Raw genomic sequence first — 18691 nt, 5'->3', positions numbered from 1 at the left:
ATTCTGTGACATTGAAGAGTCCCAGCAGGCGGCCATTAGTCTTTTTTTTTTCCGTGTTTTTGCACAATTCAGCATTTTTTTCTCTGTGGCACCTGCAGGGGGCTTTTTGTCTCCCCTGTAATTGTATGTGGTCACTCAGCAGAGACACTGTTGACCATGGGGTGTCCTTTAATGGGAGTCATGTTAGAATTGATTGATTAATGCTTTGTAAAATATGTAGAAGTGGGGTACAGACAGAATGGGTTCACTATTTGCTTGGACACGTGTACCTGGGGCTGAACCCCGAGACAGGACACTGTGTGTGCATGTGGAGCGCCCTCTGCTGGTGTAAGAGCACACAGAGATGTGAATAACCTGGATAAATTAAGGCCAGTTCAGGTTTTGGAAAAAAAAAAAAGTTTTGGAAGATTCCATCACCTTTTGGAGGAGAATCTGGTTCTGTGTGACCTTATTACAGAAGATACAGTTATGCAAGATGTTTTGCAAAGTGACAGAAAATGCTTCACTGCAACATTGGCAAAAGCCAGCAGCAACAGTCCTCCAGTCTGGAAGTGAACAGCCTCGTCTCGGGGGTCTTCCTCATTAAGGCTTTTAGCCCTGAATTAAAATGCTCTGTAACCCCATCAATGAAAAGTTTATGTGCCTGTCTTTTTATGGTGGTATGAAATTTTCACTCTTGCGCATTTTCACACATTATGAAATATTGAGTTGAGACCTTGAGAATATGTCAGGGATGATATAAAATAATTAACAGCCTCGTTAAATTAAGAACCCATTTCTTACCATAAAATATTGACCTATTGTCTCTGGCTCTTTCCACGTTTCCCTCACTGCATGTGCATGTGTGGATCTGTGTGTGTGTGTTTGGTACATATTTGTGAGTCTGTCCTCACCCCTGACTTGTCTCCCGTGTCTCTAGCGGCCCCCAGCACGGATGACGTCGCTCTCTACGTCGGAATTGTCATCGCCGTCATCATGTGCCTGGTCATCTCGGTCATTGTGGCTCTGTTTGTCTACCGCAAGACCCACCGCGACTTCGAGTCCGACATCATCGACTCGTCAGCGCTCAACGGCGGCTTTCAGTCGGTCAACATCAAGACCGCGCGGTCAGGTGAGACGGGAAAACCACTCTCACTCTGCTTCTTTGCTACAGACGGTGTTTTGTCAGTTGAGATGATGAGTTCTATAATGCAAGAATAATTATTTCCATTCATCTCTGCATCTGCTGCCCTTCATTGTCCAATCAGTCGTCACATGCTGTGTCCATCCATCCTTTCACTCTCCTGCAGTGTGTCAAAAGTAATAATAATAATTAATTGTTCATTAAACAATGAATGGGTTCACTAATAGATGGAAGTAAAGAAGCTAATTGCTGTTTAAAAGCAAACGAGACACTAGCACTAGGAAACCAGTACCGGGTAAAAGGCAATTAGCAATTTATTTCTTGACGTCTTTATGACATATAGTACCAAAAGTTTGGAGGCAAGTACTCATTTATGTGCATTTTTTTGGTGTGATGGCAGCATTTGACGCACTTGAACACTTTCTTATCATTCACGCATGTTAATGAGCATCTCGTGAAGCAGCTTTTGATGATGACAATAGTGAACAATGCAGCCGTGAAGGTAAAAAGAGGTGATTCTGAAAAAAAAAGGTTCATCAAACACACTTCACTTTCTCCTCATACAACAAATACTAAATATAATATTTTCATTGGATTCTTTGAAATGGCTTTTATTTTTTTCTCCATAGCCACCACAGTGTAGGTGCATCCAAACTTTTATCTGGTATCGTATGTGTATACACACCATGATATACGTTCGCTTGCCATTTTAATTACATAATAATCAATTTTACAGTGTAAAACATAAAGAATTTGCATCTAGCAGTTATTTCGTGTATGAAATGTAATTGTCATACAAGCCTCAGCAGACTGAAGCTAGGGCTCATCTATTTATTTATTTCTAAAAATGTCTGAAATACTTTTAATAATCATTTATTATTTGTCTGATCCAAAGCCTTATAATGAAGGAAATCACTGGTTGACGTCAACGGTGCAGTGGTGGCCTCGCGTTTAAGGAAGCGGCCCCGTAAATAGAAGGTTGCCGGTTCGACTCCCGATCCGCCAACGTGCCACTTCGGTGCCACTGAGCAAAGCACCGTCCCCACACGCTGCTCCCCGGGGGCCTGTCATGGCTGCCCACTGCTCACTCAGGGTGACGGTTAAAAGCAGAGGGCACATTTTGTTGTGTCACCGTGTGCAAACAAGCTGTGATTACCTGAGTCCAGACAGAGTTGGTTTAATTTTGATGTTATTTCAGGTTAATGTTTCCCCTGAAGAAAAATTATTTCAGACAAAATGTTCGCCAGCATCACAAGACAAATTCATAATGTGGAGATGTGCAGCAAATGATTAAACAAATCTAAAAGAACAGTGGGAGGGGGAAAAGTGCAGCACTCTCCAGTGACGTGTTGACAGTGACATGTAATTAGGACGGGATTAGAAGTGAGCGGCCACCCCCCTTCTGGTGCTAAAAGTGGCTTTTTGTAGCGGCAGGAAGTTGTGTACATATCACAACCAGAAGCGGCGAAGACACAGGCCTGATTAAAATTCAAATCAGGCTGTAAATGAGAAAAGGCAGGCTATGAAATGGGACGCGCCCACGTTCGGGCCCGGTGACATTTCATCAGGAGAGCCATTAGGATGCTTGTCACTCTGCGGTTGAAGGCGGATCTCAGGTTATCATTAATGAAGAATTATGTTGCTCCCCGCTTTTGCCATCTCGTCCCGTGGTTTCTTGGTTGTTAATTACATTTTCCGTGTGGTTAAATGGGCCTGGAAATGGGCCTGGAGGAGAGCGGAAGGTGACGTGTAAAAGGACCGGTGCCGTTGCGATGTTGGTAAAAAAGAGGAGAGAACGGCTCTCCTGAGCGCCATACGTTTCGCTTTTTATTGGGCCTTGTTAGGTGGACTGTGGGTACACCGTACTGCCTGGGAGTGAGCGGAACGCATTTCAAGGGGCGTTAATTTCATCGCCTTATCATGAATTACCCCGAGCCGGGGCCCCCATTTTTCTTTTTTAAGAATCGTTCCGCCCACGTCTGGCCATGTATCGAGCTCCATGGCTGCTGAGCACTCACTGCACCTCGGCCATTTTTTAGCAATTTGCCGCGGTAAATTCTATCATTACTGTCATTTGCCCTCCTCAAAAAGGGTAAAAAAAAAAAATCGGCGGGATTATTTATTGATGCTTTCCCTGTTGTGTTCTCTGGAGTGTGGAATGCTGGGAGAGTCGCGGGCGGGGTTACAGCAGAAGCACGTTCCTCTCTGCTGGCAAACGGGACGTTAATTAGCAATCAGTGCCGCGATAACCACGTGCCTCTGGCTAAAGCTGCCCTTCTGAGGAGAAACCGCAAACACGCACACACACACACACACACACACACACACACACACACACACACTGTTTAGCTATATTTTTGTGTGTGTCGGGAGCGTGTGGTTGTCCTGTCAGGTGCTGATAACGAGATTATGTCTGCAGCCGACCTCCTGACCGCTCCGCCCGACCTGACCAACGCCGCCGCCATGTACCGAGGCCCGGTCTACGCCCTCCACGACGTCTCCGACAAGATCCCCATGACCAACTCGCCGCTGCTGGACCCGCTGCCCAACCTGAAGATCAAGGTGTACAACTCGTCCGGGGTGGTGACCCCTCAGGACGACCTCTCCGACTTCTCCTCCAAGCTCTCGCCCAAGGTCACGCACTCCCTGCTGGACAGCGAGACCATCAACCTGCGCAGCCAGACCCTGGCCCGCTCGCGCGACCCCTCCTGCACCGCCATGGGCTCCTTCAACTCCCTCGGGGGCCACCTGATCGTCCCCAACTCAGGTGAGGGCAGATCCAGGTCACTGTGGTAGCAGATAAACTTTTTGGTCTTCTCAGGATGCACAACAAGGCCGGCGTCTGGACGCCGTAAACAGCCAGTTCCTGACTACTCTGTAGTAATTAAAGTGTTCCGCCGTCAATAATTCCACCGAAGGCCGAGACTCTGTTTGATATGAAGTGTCAGGGACGTCAGAGGCAGCCTGATGTCGGCCAGGAACCCAGAGAACATAATGAGGAGCCGCGTTAATTCAATAGGAGGACGTGGTGATACGCGGCAGATGGTAATCTGCTTAATGAGTAGCCGCATGGCAGATAAGAGACTGTAACTGTGTCTAATGCTACACTGAGGCGAGCGCATCAGCATTATGTTCAGTCCAGCCCTCATTTACGTTCTTCATCCTGTTAGCGGGCCTGACCCACTTCCTGCCAGAACCATCCCGGTAGCGCCTCGCGTGCGGCTGAAAGCTGTCCCTGGTGTGATGGTGGTGGATCTGCTGGAGAGAACTCAGCTCCAGCAGAGCTGGAGTCGCTCCAATATACCTTGAACCCCCAGAGCCCTCCAGTTTCCTCCCGCAGTTCTCAGATACACTCTTGAAGGTAAAGTGGCCGTGGTGTATGATGGGACATCATAGTGGGTCAGACACTCGCCTACAAACCAGACGACCCACGATCAAACCCCACTTACTACCATTGTGTCCCAGAGCAGGACATTTAACCCTGAGTGTCTCCAGGGGGAGACTGTCCCTGTAACTACTGACTGTAAGTCTCTCTGGACAAGGGGCTTAGATGATTGGTGGAGCTCTTGGTTCTGTGAGATTTGAGTAGGTGTCCATCCGCATAAATGTGCTTCTTTTTTCCGGTGTAGCATCAGTTACAAATCTTAAAGAAAGAGAATGAACCAGGGACTCGTTTAGAGAACCGTGAGCTACAGAACATCCAGAACAACCCCGGCCGTGTGTTGTCTTGTCCCACATGCATTATGGCTGCAGTGGTGGCCTAGCAGGCAAGGAAGCGGACCCGTAATCGGAAGGTCCCCGGGTGCCCGCCTCTCAGCGAGGGTGACGCGGGGTTAAAAGCAGAGGAGTCACCGTGTGCTGTGCTGCGGTGTCACCTTCACACTCGTTTCCGGAGGCCGTTGGTTCCAGCTAGTTCCTGTTTTCAGTCTGCTTAAATACCCCTTAAAGCTGCGGGATGAAGGGTTCTTCATGCGGTTCCTTTTCAGCTGATGTGTTTGTTCACTTGAGACCTCATAGCTCAGCCTGACCCGCCCGGAGAGTAAATACCATCCTGTGAGCCCGGCTTGCAGGAGGACTCACAGGCCAATGTTCTAACTACATCATTAGGTGCAGCTTTTGAGTAATGGTTCCAGATATGTTTCTAGACACGTTTTAGAAAACAGGATGCAATTTATGTCAAGAATCTTCGTTTTGTAGAGCATTTTCCAAAATGGTTGTTGAGAAGAGCCAAGACCCATCAGGCTGATAACAGTTTTATTTAAAAAAATAAAATGTAAATCTTCTTTAAAACACAGATCAGATTTTATAGTAGAGAAGAGACTGGACTTTGTAGCGTGGGAAGACGGGTCAGACTCAGCTGGTCAGACTGAACGAAACGTTATAGCTTCCATTTGGAGATCATCACACGGAGGGATGACGCGTCACCATATAACCCGCCTCCTTACACACCACATTTGGTTTTGCCACAGTAACAAAAAAGAAATATGAATGATATTTTCCCGCTGCGTCACATTCAACTGGATAAAAGCTGAATGATTTTGTCCCGGTGCATCACATTAAATCACGTTCCCGGCAGCAGGAGGCACGTACGCATCTTTTCAAACGTACACAAGTGCTGTTATTATTACAATTAGCATTTTTTAATTGATTCACGTTGCCAGGGGGAATTTTTCAGCAGAGTACAGTATTTAATTTGTATGTGTATTTGTTTTTCACGGTTATAATCCTGGGCAGAAAGCACTGTATTTCATTTGAGCGTCCTCGCTGTGTCCCCTGCAGGCGTGAGTCTCCTGGTCCCGGCGGGCGCCGTACCCCACGGCCGCGTGTACGAGATGCACGTCACCGTCCAGAGGAAGGACAGCATGAGGTATGAGGTCCGAGTGTAAAAGGATGTTCTTTCCACCTCTGGTGGCGGCGGGAGAGGACAGTAAATGGCAGCCGTGTCCGTTCCAGGCCGCCCGTGGAGGACGTCCAGACGCTCCTGAGCCCCGTGGTGAGCTGCGGACCCCCGGGCGCCCTCCTCACACGGCCGCTCATCCTCACCATGCACCACTGCGCCCTGGCCGACGCCGAGGACTGGCAGGTCCAGCTGAAGAGCCAGCTGCAGCACGGCCAGTGGGAGGTAAAGCCGCCATCTCCCACACACAGGCATCGACGAGGGCAGAAGTGGGTAAACAGCCAGCAGAACCTCTTCTTCCCGTCCCCCCGGAGTCCGTCCGTACCGGGTGTCGTGCGAAGTCACCGCTTGTGAGAATGTCTCCCTTCAGGCGCTGAGCCACGGCGCTGCCGCGCTAATTATTGCTGCCTGCGCCGTGTGTGATGTGCAGAGCTACGGGCAGGGGACCGTCACCCTCCCCGGCCCCTTTTCAGAAATACCCCTCGGTATTCACGGCCATTTGTTTTCCTGGCCGTCGGAAGCACAATTAGAGATACAGTACAGGCCAAAAGTCTGGACATCTTCTCATTCTATGTGTTTTCTTTATCTTCATGACCATTTACATTGGTAGATTCTCACTGAACTATGAATGAACACATGTGGAGTTATGTACTTAATAAAAAGTGAAGACCTGGTCTCCACAGTCACCTGACCTGAACCCAATCCAGATGGTTTGGGGTGAGCTGGACCAACAAGTGCTAAACACCTCTGGGAACTCCTTCAAGACTGTTGGAGAAGCATTTCAGGTGACGACCGCTTGAAGCTCATCGAGAGAATGCCAAGAGTGTACAAAGCAGTAATCAGAGCAAAGACACTAGAATATAAAACATGTTTTCAGTTATTTCACCTTTTTTTGTTAAGTGCATAACTCCACATGTGTTCATTCATAGTTTTGATGCCTTCAGTGAGAATCTACCAACGTAAATGGTCATGAAAATAAAGAAAACACATTGAATGAGAAGGTGTCTAAACTTTTGGTCTGTACTGTATGTGAAGTGAGAGGAGCCTGCTTGTGGCTGGGCCGTCTGGTCACGTGACCCGTTTTGCTCCATGCTGTGTCACGCACCGGCCCAGGGACTGCTTATGAATATATTAGCTGATATTATACTGGGTAATTCTTTATAAAAATGGAAAATGAGTCTGAAATATGCATGAATGTAAAGGATGTTCCTGCTAAGGAGTCAGAATCCACACAGTAACTGCAGATCTTCTGCATCCAAATTCTGAGCAATTTCTGACTTTCACAGGATTATAATAAAACAGATATGAATAAGTAATTCAACACGCCACGTATAAATAACTTGCACGCATCGCCTGTGTCCATATGCTGGCAGATATTAAAGTAATCATCATCACATTTAAAATATCATCCGGTCCCGTGACCGAGAAACAGATGATCCGGGCGGTCCCCCCCCCGCCGCTGCCACCAGAGGCTGTTAAAATGGCCGTAAATCCAGCAGAGTTACACTTAACTGAAGCCAGCCAGGCAGTTTAATGAGGATTTTCCCTCCGTTCCCCATCACCGCCGCCGCCGCTATTCCTCCTGCTCAGGAACAGTATCCAAGGTATCCAGGGGATAGAGTGAGGTACCAAAAAAAAAAAAAAAGGCGGACAGGCCACTCCACCTTCTTCTTTTGAAGCACACGTGAGGGAGCCGAGGTGACTTCAGCCGGCCACAAACAAAAGAGGGACAGGAGCGTTTGCACAGAGCCACATTGTGGAGGTAATTGGATGAGACTGCGAGTTCGTCCATAAATCCTCTTTAACATAAGTAGCACTCTCAGCGCCTTCCTCCGCACCACGCCACCCTATTATATGGCTGAGGCCTTGATCCTGGCCGTCTCAGAGGTCCGGTAAAAGAGGCTAATGACCGGTCGTAATGCCGCCGTTAAACGGGCCAGGCCTACTGTAAAGTATTTTAATTCCCTTTTTCGCTCCCATAATAGCGGGAAATTAATGACGGTGCACAGCTTATGTGGGCATCAGGATTATAAATAATGAAAGTGGTGGAGTCGCAGCTGGAGCCGACGCCTTTAATGAAACAGGAAGAGCCTCTCGGTGCAGAATTATTGGAGAGGTCAGTGCCTGGTGAGCTGCAGCCTCCCAGTAGTGTGTTGGTACGCACATTCATACACACACACACACACACACACACACTCAATGCACTATAATACACGCAGTGCATGGGGAAAATTCACAAATGTAAAGCTAAATCTGTCTTCATGAAACAGATATGAACATGTTTATTTTTTTGTTTTTTTTTTTCATTATGATGCACAGCACACTGTGACACAACAACATGTGTCCTCTGCATTTAACCCTGTATCACCCTTAGTGAGCAGTGGGCAGCCATCAAAGGTGTGGTGACGGTACCTATAAATATAAAAATAATTGTATATGTTTCTAGTTATGTGTGTCCTGGAGAGAGTTGCCCACTCAGTCCATTTGTTTTCAGTGCTGCTATGTCTGTCATCCAGATGGTGAACTTTAATGATGCTTTTAATGCAGTTTGACAGTTTTGATACATTCTACTCCCTCATTCTGGACAGTTGTCATCTCTAGACCACGCCCACTGCCACACCATGCAGATGGATTATCAGCACTTTTATTAGCTATAGGGTCCGATGTTTGTGTACGAACCTGAATACACTACAGCTTATACGGTGCATCCAAAATTATTCCCCATTCTGTCTCATGTTTTTTTCTTCCACCTGAAAGTTGATTGACAGAGCTCATTTTGAGCAATCTGCTGCATAGATGAGTCACAATTCATATTTGCATACACACAGACACACACACACACACCTGATTCATGAGAGCTTGTACTGGAATTCCTAACCAGATATGGTGCAAAAGGTGGAAGCATTCATTTGCATAAAATGGTAAAGCTGATGATTTTTTTTCTGATATCTTCACATCATGTTGTCTCGATTCCTCAGGACGTGGTGGTGGTGGGTGAGGAGAACTTTACCACACCCTGCTATGTGCAGATGGACGAAGAGGCCTGCCACATCCTTACAGAGACCCTGGGGACCTACTGCCTGGTGGGACAGTCCATTAGCAAGGCCACCGCCAAGAGGCTGAAACTGGCCATTTTTGGGCCGGTAAGCACCACTGCACTGGAGTACCACATCCGAGTGTACTGCCTGGACGACACGCAGGACGCCTTGAAGGTGAGGAGGCCAGCATAATCGCATCAGATTTTTCATTTTTAGAGGTTTTGCTTATGCTTCCATTAAACTTCATGAAAACAAGTACGGTTCCCAGTCAAAAGTTTGCATTTAGTCAAGAACAGTTCAAAAATCCATATATGGATGCAGTGTTGTGGATGAATTGGGAGGTGAAGTTGTTCCTCAAGGAAGGCCAGCCAGGTCTGACCCATTCTGCACATTTATTCAGTTCTTATTTCCACAGCGATGGAAACCATAACTCCCTCCATGAATAATCTTCACAGGTCATTCATGTCTTTTCTTTGCTAATCTCAATCACAATGTTACTCTAAAGCATGTCTGCTCATTGGGAGTTTGGAATGTCAAAGTCGAGAGAATGGTCCATGCTGGACGTAGTCCATTTTGATTTTTGCATGTTTGGAAGACTTTGTAGTTGTTGGTTGATTTCTTTTGTACGGCATTCCCTTGTTGGTTTGGCCCATGTTTAAACAAGAGGGTTGAACTGTGCATCTGAACTGATATCAGTTTTTCCTCCAGCCGCCATCAATTCATTTGATTTGCTTGGTCCTGTAGGAAGTTCTGCAGATGGAGAAGCAGATTGGTGGGAAACTGTTGGATGAACCGAAGACCCTGAACTTCAAGGACAGCACCCACAACCTGCGCCTCTCCATCCATGACATCCCTCATGGCGAGTGGAAGAGCAAGCTGCTTGCCAAGTACCAGGTAAAGAAACTCATTCTTCATACTCACAGCGAAGCTCTCAGCCATGGTCTAAAGAGAAGAAATGTTCAAGAAACAAAAGAGTGGACACTGTTCACATGTCCAGAGGCAGTGGAGATGGGGGACAGAGCACAAGGCATTGAAATGCACCTCCACACGCAGAGGAAGAGAGGGAATACGCAAAAGAACCCTTTGGCTGTCAGGTTCACATGCTGTTAATGAAGACCAGCCTTAAGATGGATGCCTGCCAGTGTGTAGCGCACTCCTCCGGTTCTGACCTCGCTTTGGCACAATGCTGATCTGTAATAGAGGCCTCTTTAAAGGAGCTTTTTTGTTTTAATGAGCATCGATCTGCATCTGTATGCCAAGAATCCCCCTGCCAACGGGCAATATTCCTCCATGTTCCTCACACGTTCTTTCAGCATTAGAATATAAAATTTTTAATTGTGATTTTCTAACACCATAGGCTGTGCTTGCCCGGTTTTCCTCTGGGGGCTCCAGTTTCCTCCCATTGTCCAGAGGCACGTGGGTTAGGGGCATTACTGCCCTGTGCTTGGAGATCACAGCTACACTGTGACTATCAAAGGGTAAAGCGGTGAATTGATATCTAGAGATTCGAACTGGTCACTGGTCAATGCAACCAACAATGCAACCTTCACTTATCAATGCATCCCATCGTTTTTGTAAATGACTTCACGTTATGTTTTCCAAGTAGGTAAGTGAGTAGTAGGGCAGTTGGCAAGTAGGGCAGTGGTGGCCTAGCGGTTAAGGAAGCTGCCCTGTAATAAGAAGGTTGCCGGTTCGAATCCCGATCCGCCAAGGTGCCACTGAGCAAAGCACCGTCCCCACACACTGCTCCCCGGGGTGCCTGTCATGGCTGCCCACTGCTCATTCAGGGTGATGGGTTAAATGCAGAGGACAAATTTCACTGTGTGCACTGTGTGCTGTGCTGCTGTGTATCACATGTGACAATCACTTCACTTTAGAGATGAGGTAAGGCCTCGTTCACACGGACGCCTGGACCAGGCGTTTTTCAGGCTTTTTTGGGGGTACTTATAGGTGGGGGACTGTCCCTGTAACATCTCAGAAAGGCTGTCTGATAAATGCCATAAACGACCATTGCATGACTCTCGTGTTAATGCTGAACGTCCCGTCTCTGCAGGAGATCCCGTTCTACCAGGTGTGGAGCGGCTGCCAGCGCACACTGCACTGCACCTTCAGCCTGGAGCGCTTCAGCCACAGCACCACCCAGCTCTCCTGCAAGCTGTGCGTGCGGCAGGTGGAGGGCGAGGGCCAGATCTTCCAGCTCAACGCCACCCTGTCCGAGGCAGGTCTTCTGCACCCATGACACCTGCTGCAGCCTTTTACACACAGTCCAGGCACAGTCAAGATCGTCCTCCAAATTCACTTAATGCCGTTCATTTGTGGGCGGAAGGGGGTTTGGGGACGATAGCTTTAATGTGGCAGGGTGGAATTATTGACTTTTTTTTTTTTTTTTTTTTTGCTGCTTTGATCCATATTGTCCTTGGCCACTGTGAGAGAAGTCTGCTGCTATTGATTTGAAGCACTAAGAGTCTCATGATGCAGCCTACAGGGGCTAATTAAGTCCAGGAAATGAAGCCGGGTGCATTTTGTGAGGAAATAAAGGACTTTGTACATCGACACAAGTCCGAGCCGTCAATTTAGAAATGGACAAACATCATCACACCTATAAGTTTTGCCACTATTATTCGATCTCTGTGTAGCCCCGCCCTACTTCAGTGTTTTTATCGAATATATAGTGCGTGCTCATTAAACATAATTCTCATTAAACATAACAGTGGCAAAGGTGGCTTTCTTTAGCCGACATAATTCCGTACAACTGACTTTGTCAAAAATGTTTTTTTGTTTCATGCAGTGGTTGACGGCTAGTTGATGCTCTGAGCAAGAGAGAATGTGATTGGTGGTTATAAATTATATCAGACAGACTGTTTGTTTATGCAAAACAAGAAAATTATGATATTTCCATTTAAATCAAATAGGAAAAGTAATGTAGTTTCCTGCATGATATCATTTGCATTGCTTGATGTTGCACATCCTGCCATGTGACTATTGTGCATGAGCACATTGAAAAGTAGTTCTTTAAAGATGAAAAGAATTAGGGTTTTCTCTGAAAAAGATAACCATATGTCAATTGTGCCATTGGTGTTTCTTTTGTGAATTTGGATTCACGAATTTGTCCGGGCGACGAGACAGGACAGGCGAAAACAACGGACACGTGCGCACGACTACTCACAGGAGAGGGAATTTTACTTCTAACAACTCACAATACAGGACAGGATACAGTGACACATGACCCGGGAAAGACTAGATACAAGATACATTTAGATAAACCTATCAGGTGCACACACAGGGTGTCAAGTGGTGTCAATGGTCCGGAATGCCGGAGGCCTTGACAGAATTCAAGTTCTTCATCAAATAATTGATTAAAAGTCTTCATAGATCACATAGATGTTGCTGCTGATGATGTTTGGTTGTACTGTTATTGTGATCTCAATCCTGAATCGGTCAGATATCTTGACCTTTGCCATCTCAGACATGCTGTCATGCAGATTTGACTTTATTACAGAATTGAGTTATTAACGCTGCCATTTGTGTTCTTGTGAAAGCGGCTGTCAGTCATGTTAATCAATCATTAATAATGTAGCTTATATAAAAATCAACATCTGTTTCCTGTCTGTGTCTCAAGCACTTCTACTTGGTGGGAACTCTGCGGACCATAATGCACTCTTCCTTTATCGTCTTTCTTTATTAAGAGGGGCATTCATAATCTTGTTGGAGGAGATGAGGGTGGGGTGAGGGAGGTGTTTGCCTCTTGGTAGGAGATGGATGAGGAGTTTGCTTTGGTAAATTTGCTCAGCGGTGCTGTAGGATTGGTTTGCAGAGCCGAGGGGAAGATCAGTGGCACCAAACCAAAATCGCCAGGGACAGCCGTGACCCTTACCATGGCAACAACAGCAGTCCGACTGGCGTAGATTCCAATCAAGGGTGTCGGCGGACGATGTTTTTTCCACTATGATGTGCTGGTGTGTTTTGTTACTGATTGAGTGTGTGTGTGTGTGTGTGCGTGTGTGTGTGTGTGTGTGTGTGTGTGTGTGCTTGTTTTTCTCAGGACACTCAGAGCATAGACACGTCACTGATGGATCCAGCCAGTAACATCACAACGCTGGTGGGCCCCAACGCTTTCCGCATCCCCCTCTCCATCCGACAGAAACTGTGCGGCAGCCTGGATGCCCCACAGACCCGAGGCAATGACTGGAGGATGCTTGCCCACAAACTCAGCCTGGACAGGTGAGGTTCCGCACACACACTCAAGCAGGCAAAGAACAAGAAGAATTCATGTTAATGTGTGTTGGACCCTTAACCCGTAAACCCCTGACCATAAACTAATGAAACTTCGTAGAATTGTACTATACAGAGGCGGAAAATACAAAATACAACGAAATATGGAATAAAAAAGAGTAACATTGCAATAAAATACCAAAAAAATGATGTTGTAGTGTGGTGTTCCAGAAGGTTCTAATGTACCTAATGCCTAATTGTCGTACACTTGCCGGGTGGAACCCATCTCCAGTTGACCAAGAAATCACAGTCTTGATTTGTTCAAATGAGTGAGTGAGCTTAACTCAAACCGGAATCATATACAGGTTAAATAAATAATGAAACTGTGAGCAGAAATGATCTGCCATTTCGAGCTGAAGAAAGAGAGACGATGGGAAAGAGGCAGGTCTTCACCCACCTGCTCTCGGTGTGTGAAGAAAATCAGACTGTGTGTGCGGCTACTGAGCTCCCATCGCAGCAGGAGGGGTCTTATCAGGGCCAGCAGAGAGGGGGGGAGGAAGAACGGAGGCGAAATGAAAGGAGGACTGACTTCTTCAGCCTAGTCTCCCAGGACATGCATGCATATCTGAGGAGGGCAAAATAGAAGCAAAGCCGAGAAAAAAGCCCTACATGTACACCACCCTTACATTTAAACCAGGGCTGGTCCTAATGAGGAACCTCATCAGGGACTACATCTGTGTGAGGTGTTCTGATTAAGAATTGAAGGTACAATTGTAAATTTCCTCACATTCTCAACCCTGATCCATCTTTACATCAACCTGATCGTAAATCTCTAATAACCAGTGTTGGGTGATGATAGGAAATAGTGCAAGGGCCTGAATGACAACCTTCGAGTTGGATGGAATAACAAATCTTCCAAAAGGTGCTCACTCATTTGGTGTTTAGATGATGGTGAGACACTATCTGAAACAGGTCTTCAACTGGAACCCCAGTTGCAGTTAATCAGGGCATCTTTTCCCAGAGGAGCTCCATTTCACACCTCGTTTTTCCTTCAGGTACCTGAACTACTTTGCCACCAAGTCGAGTCCGACTGGAGTGATCCTGGATCTGTGGGAGGCGCAGCACTTCCCAGACGGGAATCTCAACCAGCTGGCCGCTGTCTTGGAAGAAATGGGTCGCCATGAGAACATTGTCCCCATGGTGACGGAACACTAATGATGACCTTGAGTGTTGAGAAAGCTAGAGCGAGTTGTGTAGCGTGATGACCACATAGAGGGGAAAAAAGAAACATTCTGATGTCCGCACAGATGAGAAGAGAGAGGAAAAAAAAACAGTTTAGCAAACCGATCATGTGTCCCATTATTGATCTTCTACCAACAAACAACCAGGTGGACAAGATGGAAAAAATGTTCTGAAGGTCTTTCTATAGCCTTTACTGTACATCATTGGGTACAGTTTGTTTAATACAGTTTCCATGGAAACGATTTATTCTGCTGTCCATATGTTGTGGATTATATCCTACCCCAGAGAGAGCTGCAGGGTGTAGAGAGACTGCAGGTCAAGGGCGACTTCTAGGAACCCGTGACAGTACAGGTGCGTTGTGAAGAACCAAATACTGTATCATCTTCACCGTCCTCCCATGTCCTATATATGCACCTATACCTGTACTGCTGTTACCCCACCCCCACCCCATCTTTTACCCTTTTTTAGATGAGTATAGTTTACGGTTCCATTTACTTTCCACAATATTACATTTCGTTTCACGTTTTAGGAATCCCTTATCCATAACATTTTCTTTGTTTTGTTTTTTCTTTAATCATTGGTGCCACCCAGTGGTGAAAATGGAAACTTGCATATACAGTATAAATGTTTCATTTTAAATATGTAAATATATATGTATACCAAGTACATTGAAGTGGCCTTTTACAGTTGTTTCATATGAGTATTTGAATTTGTATGGATTATTGATGTGTTCTGGGGACGTTTTAAATTTTTTTTTTCCTGTTATGTAACAGTGGTGCATCAGAGCACTTGCCGCTTATTGGAGATTAATATGGACAGCATTGTTGTCTGTGTCTGCTTTGAGTGGCTTTCTGGAAAAAGAAGAATAAGTGGTCAGTTGTTTGCTTTTCTGCAGTATGGCTATCGGATCTTGACGGCATAAATCATTTTTTGGGGATTTTTTGAGATACTCTGGCATTTGACCATATAAATCATCAAAATTAGACATTCCCAGTCTCCTTTCTGAAAACAGTTTAGGATTTAATGAAATATTTATTCATATTTATTTTAATTTCCAATTTAATTTAACAGAAATATTTCTGATCAAATGTTAAAGTCTCCTTTGGTTAATCTTTGATATGTTTGGCAAATACATTTTCATTTTCAATGGAGTATCTTTACCTCAGGCTCATCAAAAAAAGTTGGAAACATTGTCTATGTTTTGGATATACAGGTGTCAGCTCTCAAAAATTCATTTTTAAAAGTATATTAATGTCATTTTAGAGATTATTTTGTATTTTTCCTGTTTTTTATTTCTCCATTTTTAAATGTAAAAGCTGTGTCTACTATGCAAATTCAGCTTCTTTTATGACTATGAATAGACCGTGCTCGTAAGTGCATTTGATTTTTGTTAATTGGATTTCTACTCGAATTTGTACAGTGAGGATGTCCACTCTAATTTGGCACGCTTCATTACATGACTTAAAAAAAAATGCTTGCATCCCTTGTCGAGTTTATGTACAAAGTGTAAGAAAGATTTTTTTAAAAGCAATTAATAAATTATATTTATAAGCAAGTCTAAATAACCATGCCTGTCTGCCTTTTATTAGTGTGGATCATTTCTGCTAAAATATTCCAAAATGAAAAAAGTCAGGGACTAGGGGACTGAAAGGATTTTATTAGGGGAATGTTAAGCCTAGGTGTTTCCATGTATTTATTACATATTCCACTCTTTCTTCATTTTTTTTACACCTATGTACAATACAGGTTAAATAAAGCAAACTGCTGTGGGGAAGGCAGGAAGGATTTCATTCCGTACACAACCAAAAAAAAAAAAAAAACCTCAACAAAACAAGACAGAAATCGGGGGATATAAAGGGGCCAGCGGGGCGACGAGCCGTACAGTAGCGCCGCCGCAGTCTCTCTGTCATAACCCATAACTGCAGACGAGTGAGGTCTCCTTCATGAGGTTCTGCACGCGACACAGATCGCCGCCAATGAACCCCACTGCGATCGCGCTTTTCTCTGTGCATCCGACTGAGGACGATGCTGGAGACGCTGCAGAGGGGGAGCAGCCGTGGTGTTGAAGCCCGGAGCCTCTGGACCACTAATGAACGAAATTCTGCTTACCAGCAGGAAATAAGCGTGAACACTATTCGGGGCTCCGCGTGAACTGAACTAATGAGAGTGACTGGACTGTGTTGTATATATTATTCTACATAATAAAACCACTGTCATGTACCTGGACTAAAGCTCCCTGAGTAGAACATGTATTGCGTCTGAAACACGTAATTCCATTCGTACGCACTTGAGGTGTGAACCTTCGCTGCTTTCACGCTTCGATTCGATTATCAATGCATCACGATGCAGCCCATCGATTCTCCTACGTTTCTTCACATTATGTTTTCAAAAACGTCAGTGAGATGAGAGTTAACGTCCACGCGGGCGTTCAGCACCAGCGTTCGGTCGGCTGTACATTGAATGGCATCTAATAAACGCTGAATGCCACGTTCTCTAAAGAGTCGAGTTCTTCCGAAATCCCAATGTACGTTTACCAGCATTTAACTCCGGTGTAATGTCAGTCGAGCGTAGCTACAGGGCGTTCAGATCATCCGTGTGGACGAGGCCAAACTACTTTTTAACTAGAAGTTTTATACTGCCACCAACGTCGTTACGATTATGATAATATGATCAAATCAATGCAGATTCGTCCACGTCTGCATCGCAATGCATCGATTATGATATTATTTTCAACACCCCTAGTACACAGTGGGCACTATTTCCAAACTGTCAGTAAGTACAGCGCTGTACGTGGAAAGCCCCGGCCCGGGTAAATGGGGAGAGTTGTGTCAGGAAGGGCATCCGTCGTAACACGTTTGCCAAATCGGACTACCAGACCAGATGATCCACTGTGGCGACCCCTGACGAGAGCAGCCAATGTGAGGTCAGGTGTCCTCAGCTTGGTACCTTTTCTGTACCTTGAAGAAGAGAAACTGACTTCCTTTTTTGTTGGTTTCTAATTATTTGCCACCTAGAGGTTTAAAATGGGAGGAGCCAAATGACTGACACTATCAGACATGCTACTTCCTCGTTCTGGATGATTACACTAGTAAACAAGCTGACTCTTGGAGCATAGAGCTGTGATTAGCGCCCGTTCCAAAATAGTGCCTATCATGTACTGTGTAGGTATGTGTGTGACTGTGTATTTTTCTGTGTAATTTTTTGCTCTGTTGACTGTGACGTGGAAATGACATCAGCATCTGCTGTGACAGCGAGTTTTTTTCCCGGGTCACAAACTACGATTATGACCACTGAGGGTCAATGAACCATCTGGGTACCCATAATGCACTGCATGCTGCCATGATTGTCAGTGTAAAGTCGCATCGAGTGTGCACGGAGCCCAATTTCATGGCATAAAACACGGCAGAGGCGGGGTCGTCATGTGATCAGGCTCATCTCCTCATTGTCCAGACCCCGGAGCGGGCTGGCAGCCGGTGAGGGTTAAAGGTCAGAGGATGACGAGCAGCCGTGTCCCGGTGCCCAGGTCGCTGTCGACAGGACGCCCTGCACCTTGCGCATCTTTAGCTCGCCGGTCCTTCCCTGACAAAACCTAACGAAGCTTTCACAGAAAGCAGAATCCAGGATGGAGGGGAGGAGAACGAGAAGAAGTTCCTTTTATGGAACTGCCTACTGAGACTAAATCGTTGACTGTGTTCAAATTTCCCAGCAGCCCCTGTTCTCATTCTCCTTGCTGTGAGACAGCTGGGCCCGACCCGGCTCCTGTTCCGAGCCAGCGGAGCAGGGGATTGTGGGTAGCTGGAGTGACGCGTCTGGCTCTCAGAGTTTAATGTCCTGCGACTCCGACATCTTCGCCAGCGTCTTCTTCACGCGCAGGGCGGTGAGCCGGGAGGCGGGGTTGTGGGCCCAGCACTCTGTCATTAACTTGCCCATCTGCCTCAGACACTGCAGGACGGTCAGGGAGGAGAAGAGAAGACGGTCAGAACATCAGCACGGTCCTCCTAGTGCGTGTGTTTGCCCGTGTGTTTACCTCATCACTGCTCCAGCGGTTGGGGAATGAGGGTCGTAACCTTTTAATACACACCACTTCCCTCATGTCTTCGTACGAGGGGTCGGTCGGCACCAGGTCGTGGTAGGGCAGCTGGTACTCCTCCACTATACCTGCACAAATGAAAAGGTACG

General features: G+C 46.1%; 2 protein-coding genes across 5 annotated transcripts in view; one reads left to right on the top strand and one right to left on the bottom strand.

Annotated features, from left to right (window-relative positions):
• LOC114799398 (netrin receptor UNC5C-like) overlaps positions 1-15730 on the top strand; it is a 123748-nt gene extending 108018 nt beyond the window's left edge. For all 4 annotated transcript variants that reach the window (XM_028996019.1, XM_028996018.1, XM_028996016.1 and 1 more), the window contains 9 exons: positions 920-1111; positions 3543-3890; positions 5903-5990; positions 6077-6245; positions 8999-9232; positions 9803-9952; positions 11112-11276; positions 13101-13279; positions 14326-15730. In XM_028996019.1, coding sequence (XP_028851852.1) covers positions 920-1111; positions 3543-3890; positions 5903-5990; positions 6077-6245; positions 8999-9232; positions 9803-9952; positions 11112-11276; positions 13101-13279; positions 14326-14485 — 1685 coding nt within the window. In that variant the 3' untranslated portion in view covers positions 14486-15730. The remainder of the gene's footprint in view (positions 1-919; positions 1112-3542; positions 3891-5902; positions 5991-6076; positions 6246-8998; positions 9233-9802; positions 9953-11111; positions 11277-13100; positions 13280-14325) is intronic.
• Positions 15731-16339: 609 nt separating this feature from the next.
• Positions 16340-18691, bottom strand: part of LOC114799369 (bone morphogenetic protein receptor type-1B) — a 52396-nt gene continuing 50044 nt past the window's right edge. Inside the window, exons 12-13 of the mRNA XM_028995961.1 lie at positions 18540-18670; positions 16340-18454 (exon numbers count right to left, since the gene is read on the bottom strand). Of these exons, the coding sequence (XP_028851794.1) occupies positions 18329-18454; positions 18540-18670 (257 nt within the window). The 3' untranslated portion in view covers positions 16340-18328. The remainder of the gene's footprint in view (positions 18455-18539; positions 18671-18691) is intronic.

The sequence above is a fragment of the Denticeps clupeoides genome, chromosome 11 (genome assembly GCF_900700375.1).
Source record: "Denticeps clupeoides chromosome 11, fDenClu1.1, whole genome shotgun sequence".
Taxonomy (NCBI): Eukaryota; Metazoa; Chordata; class Actinopteri; order Clupeiformes; family Denticipitidae; genus Denticeps; species Denticeps clupeoides.
The sequence above is the reverse complement of the archived record's forward strand: the minus strand, read 5'-3'. Positions and strand labels throughout refer to the sequence as shown.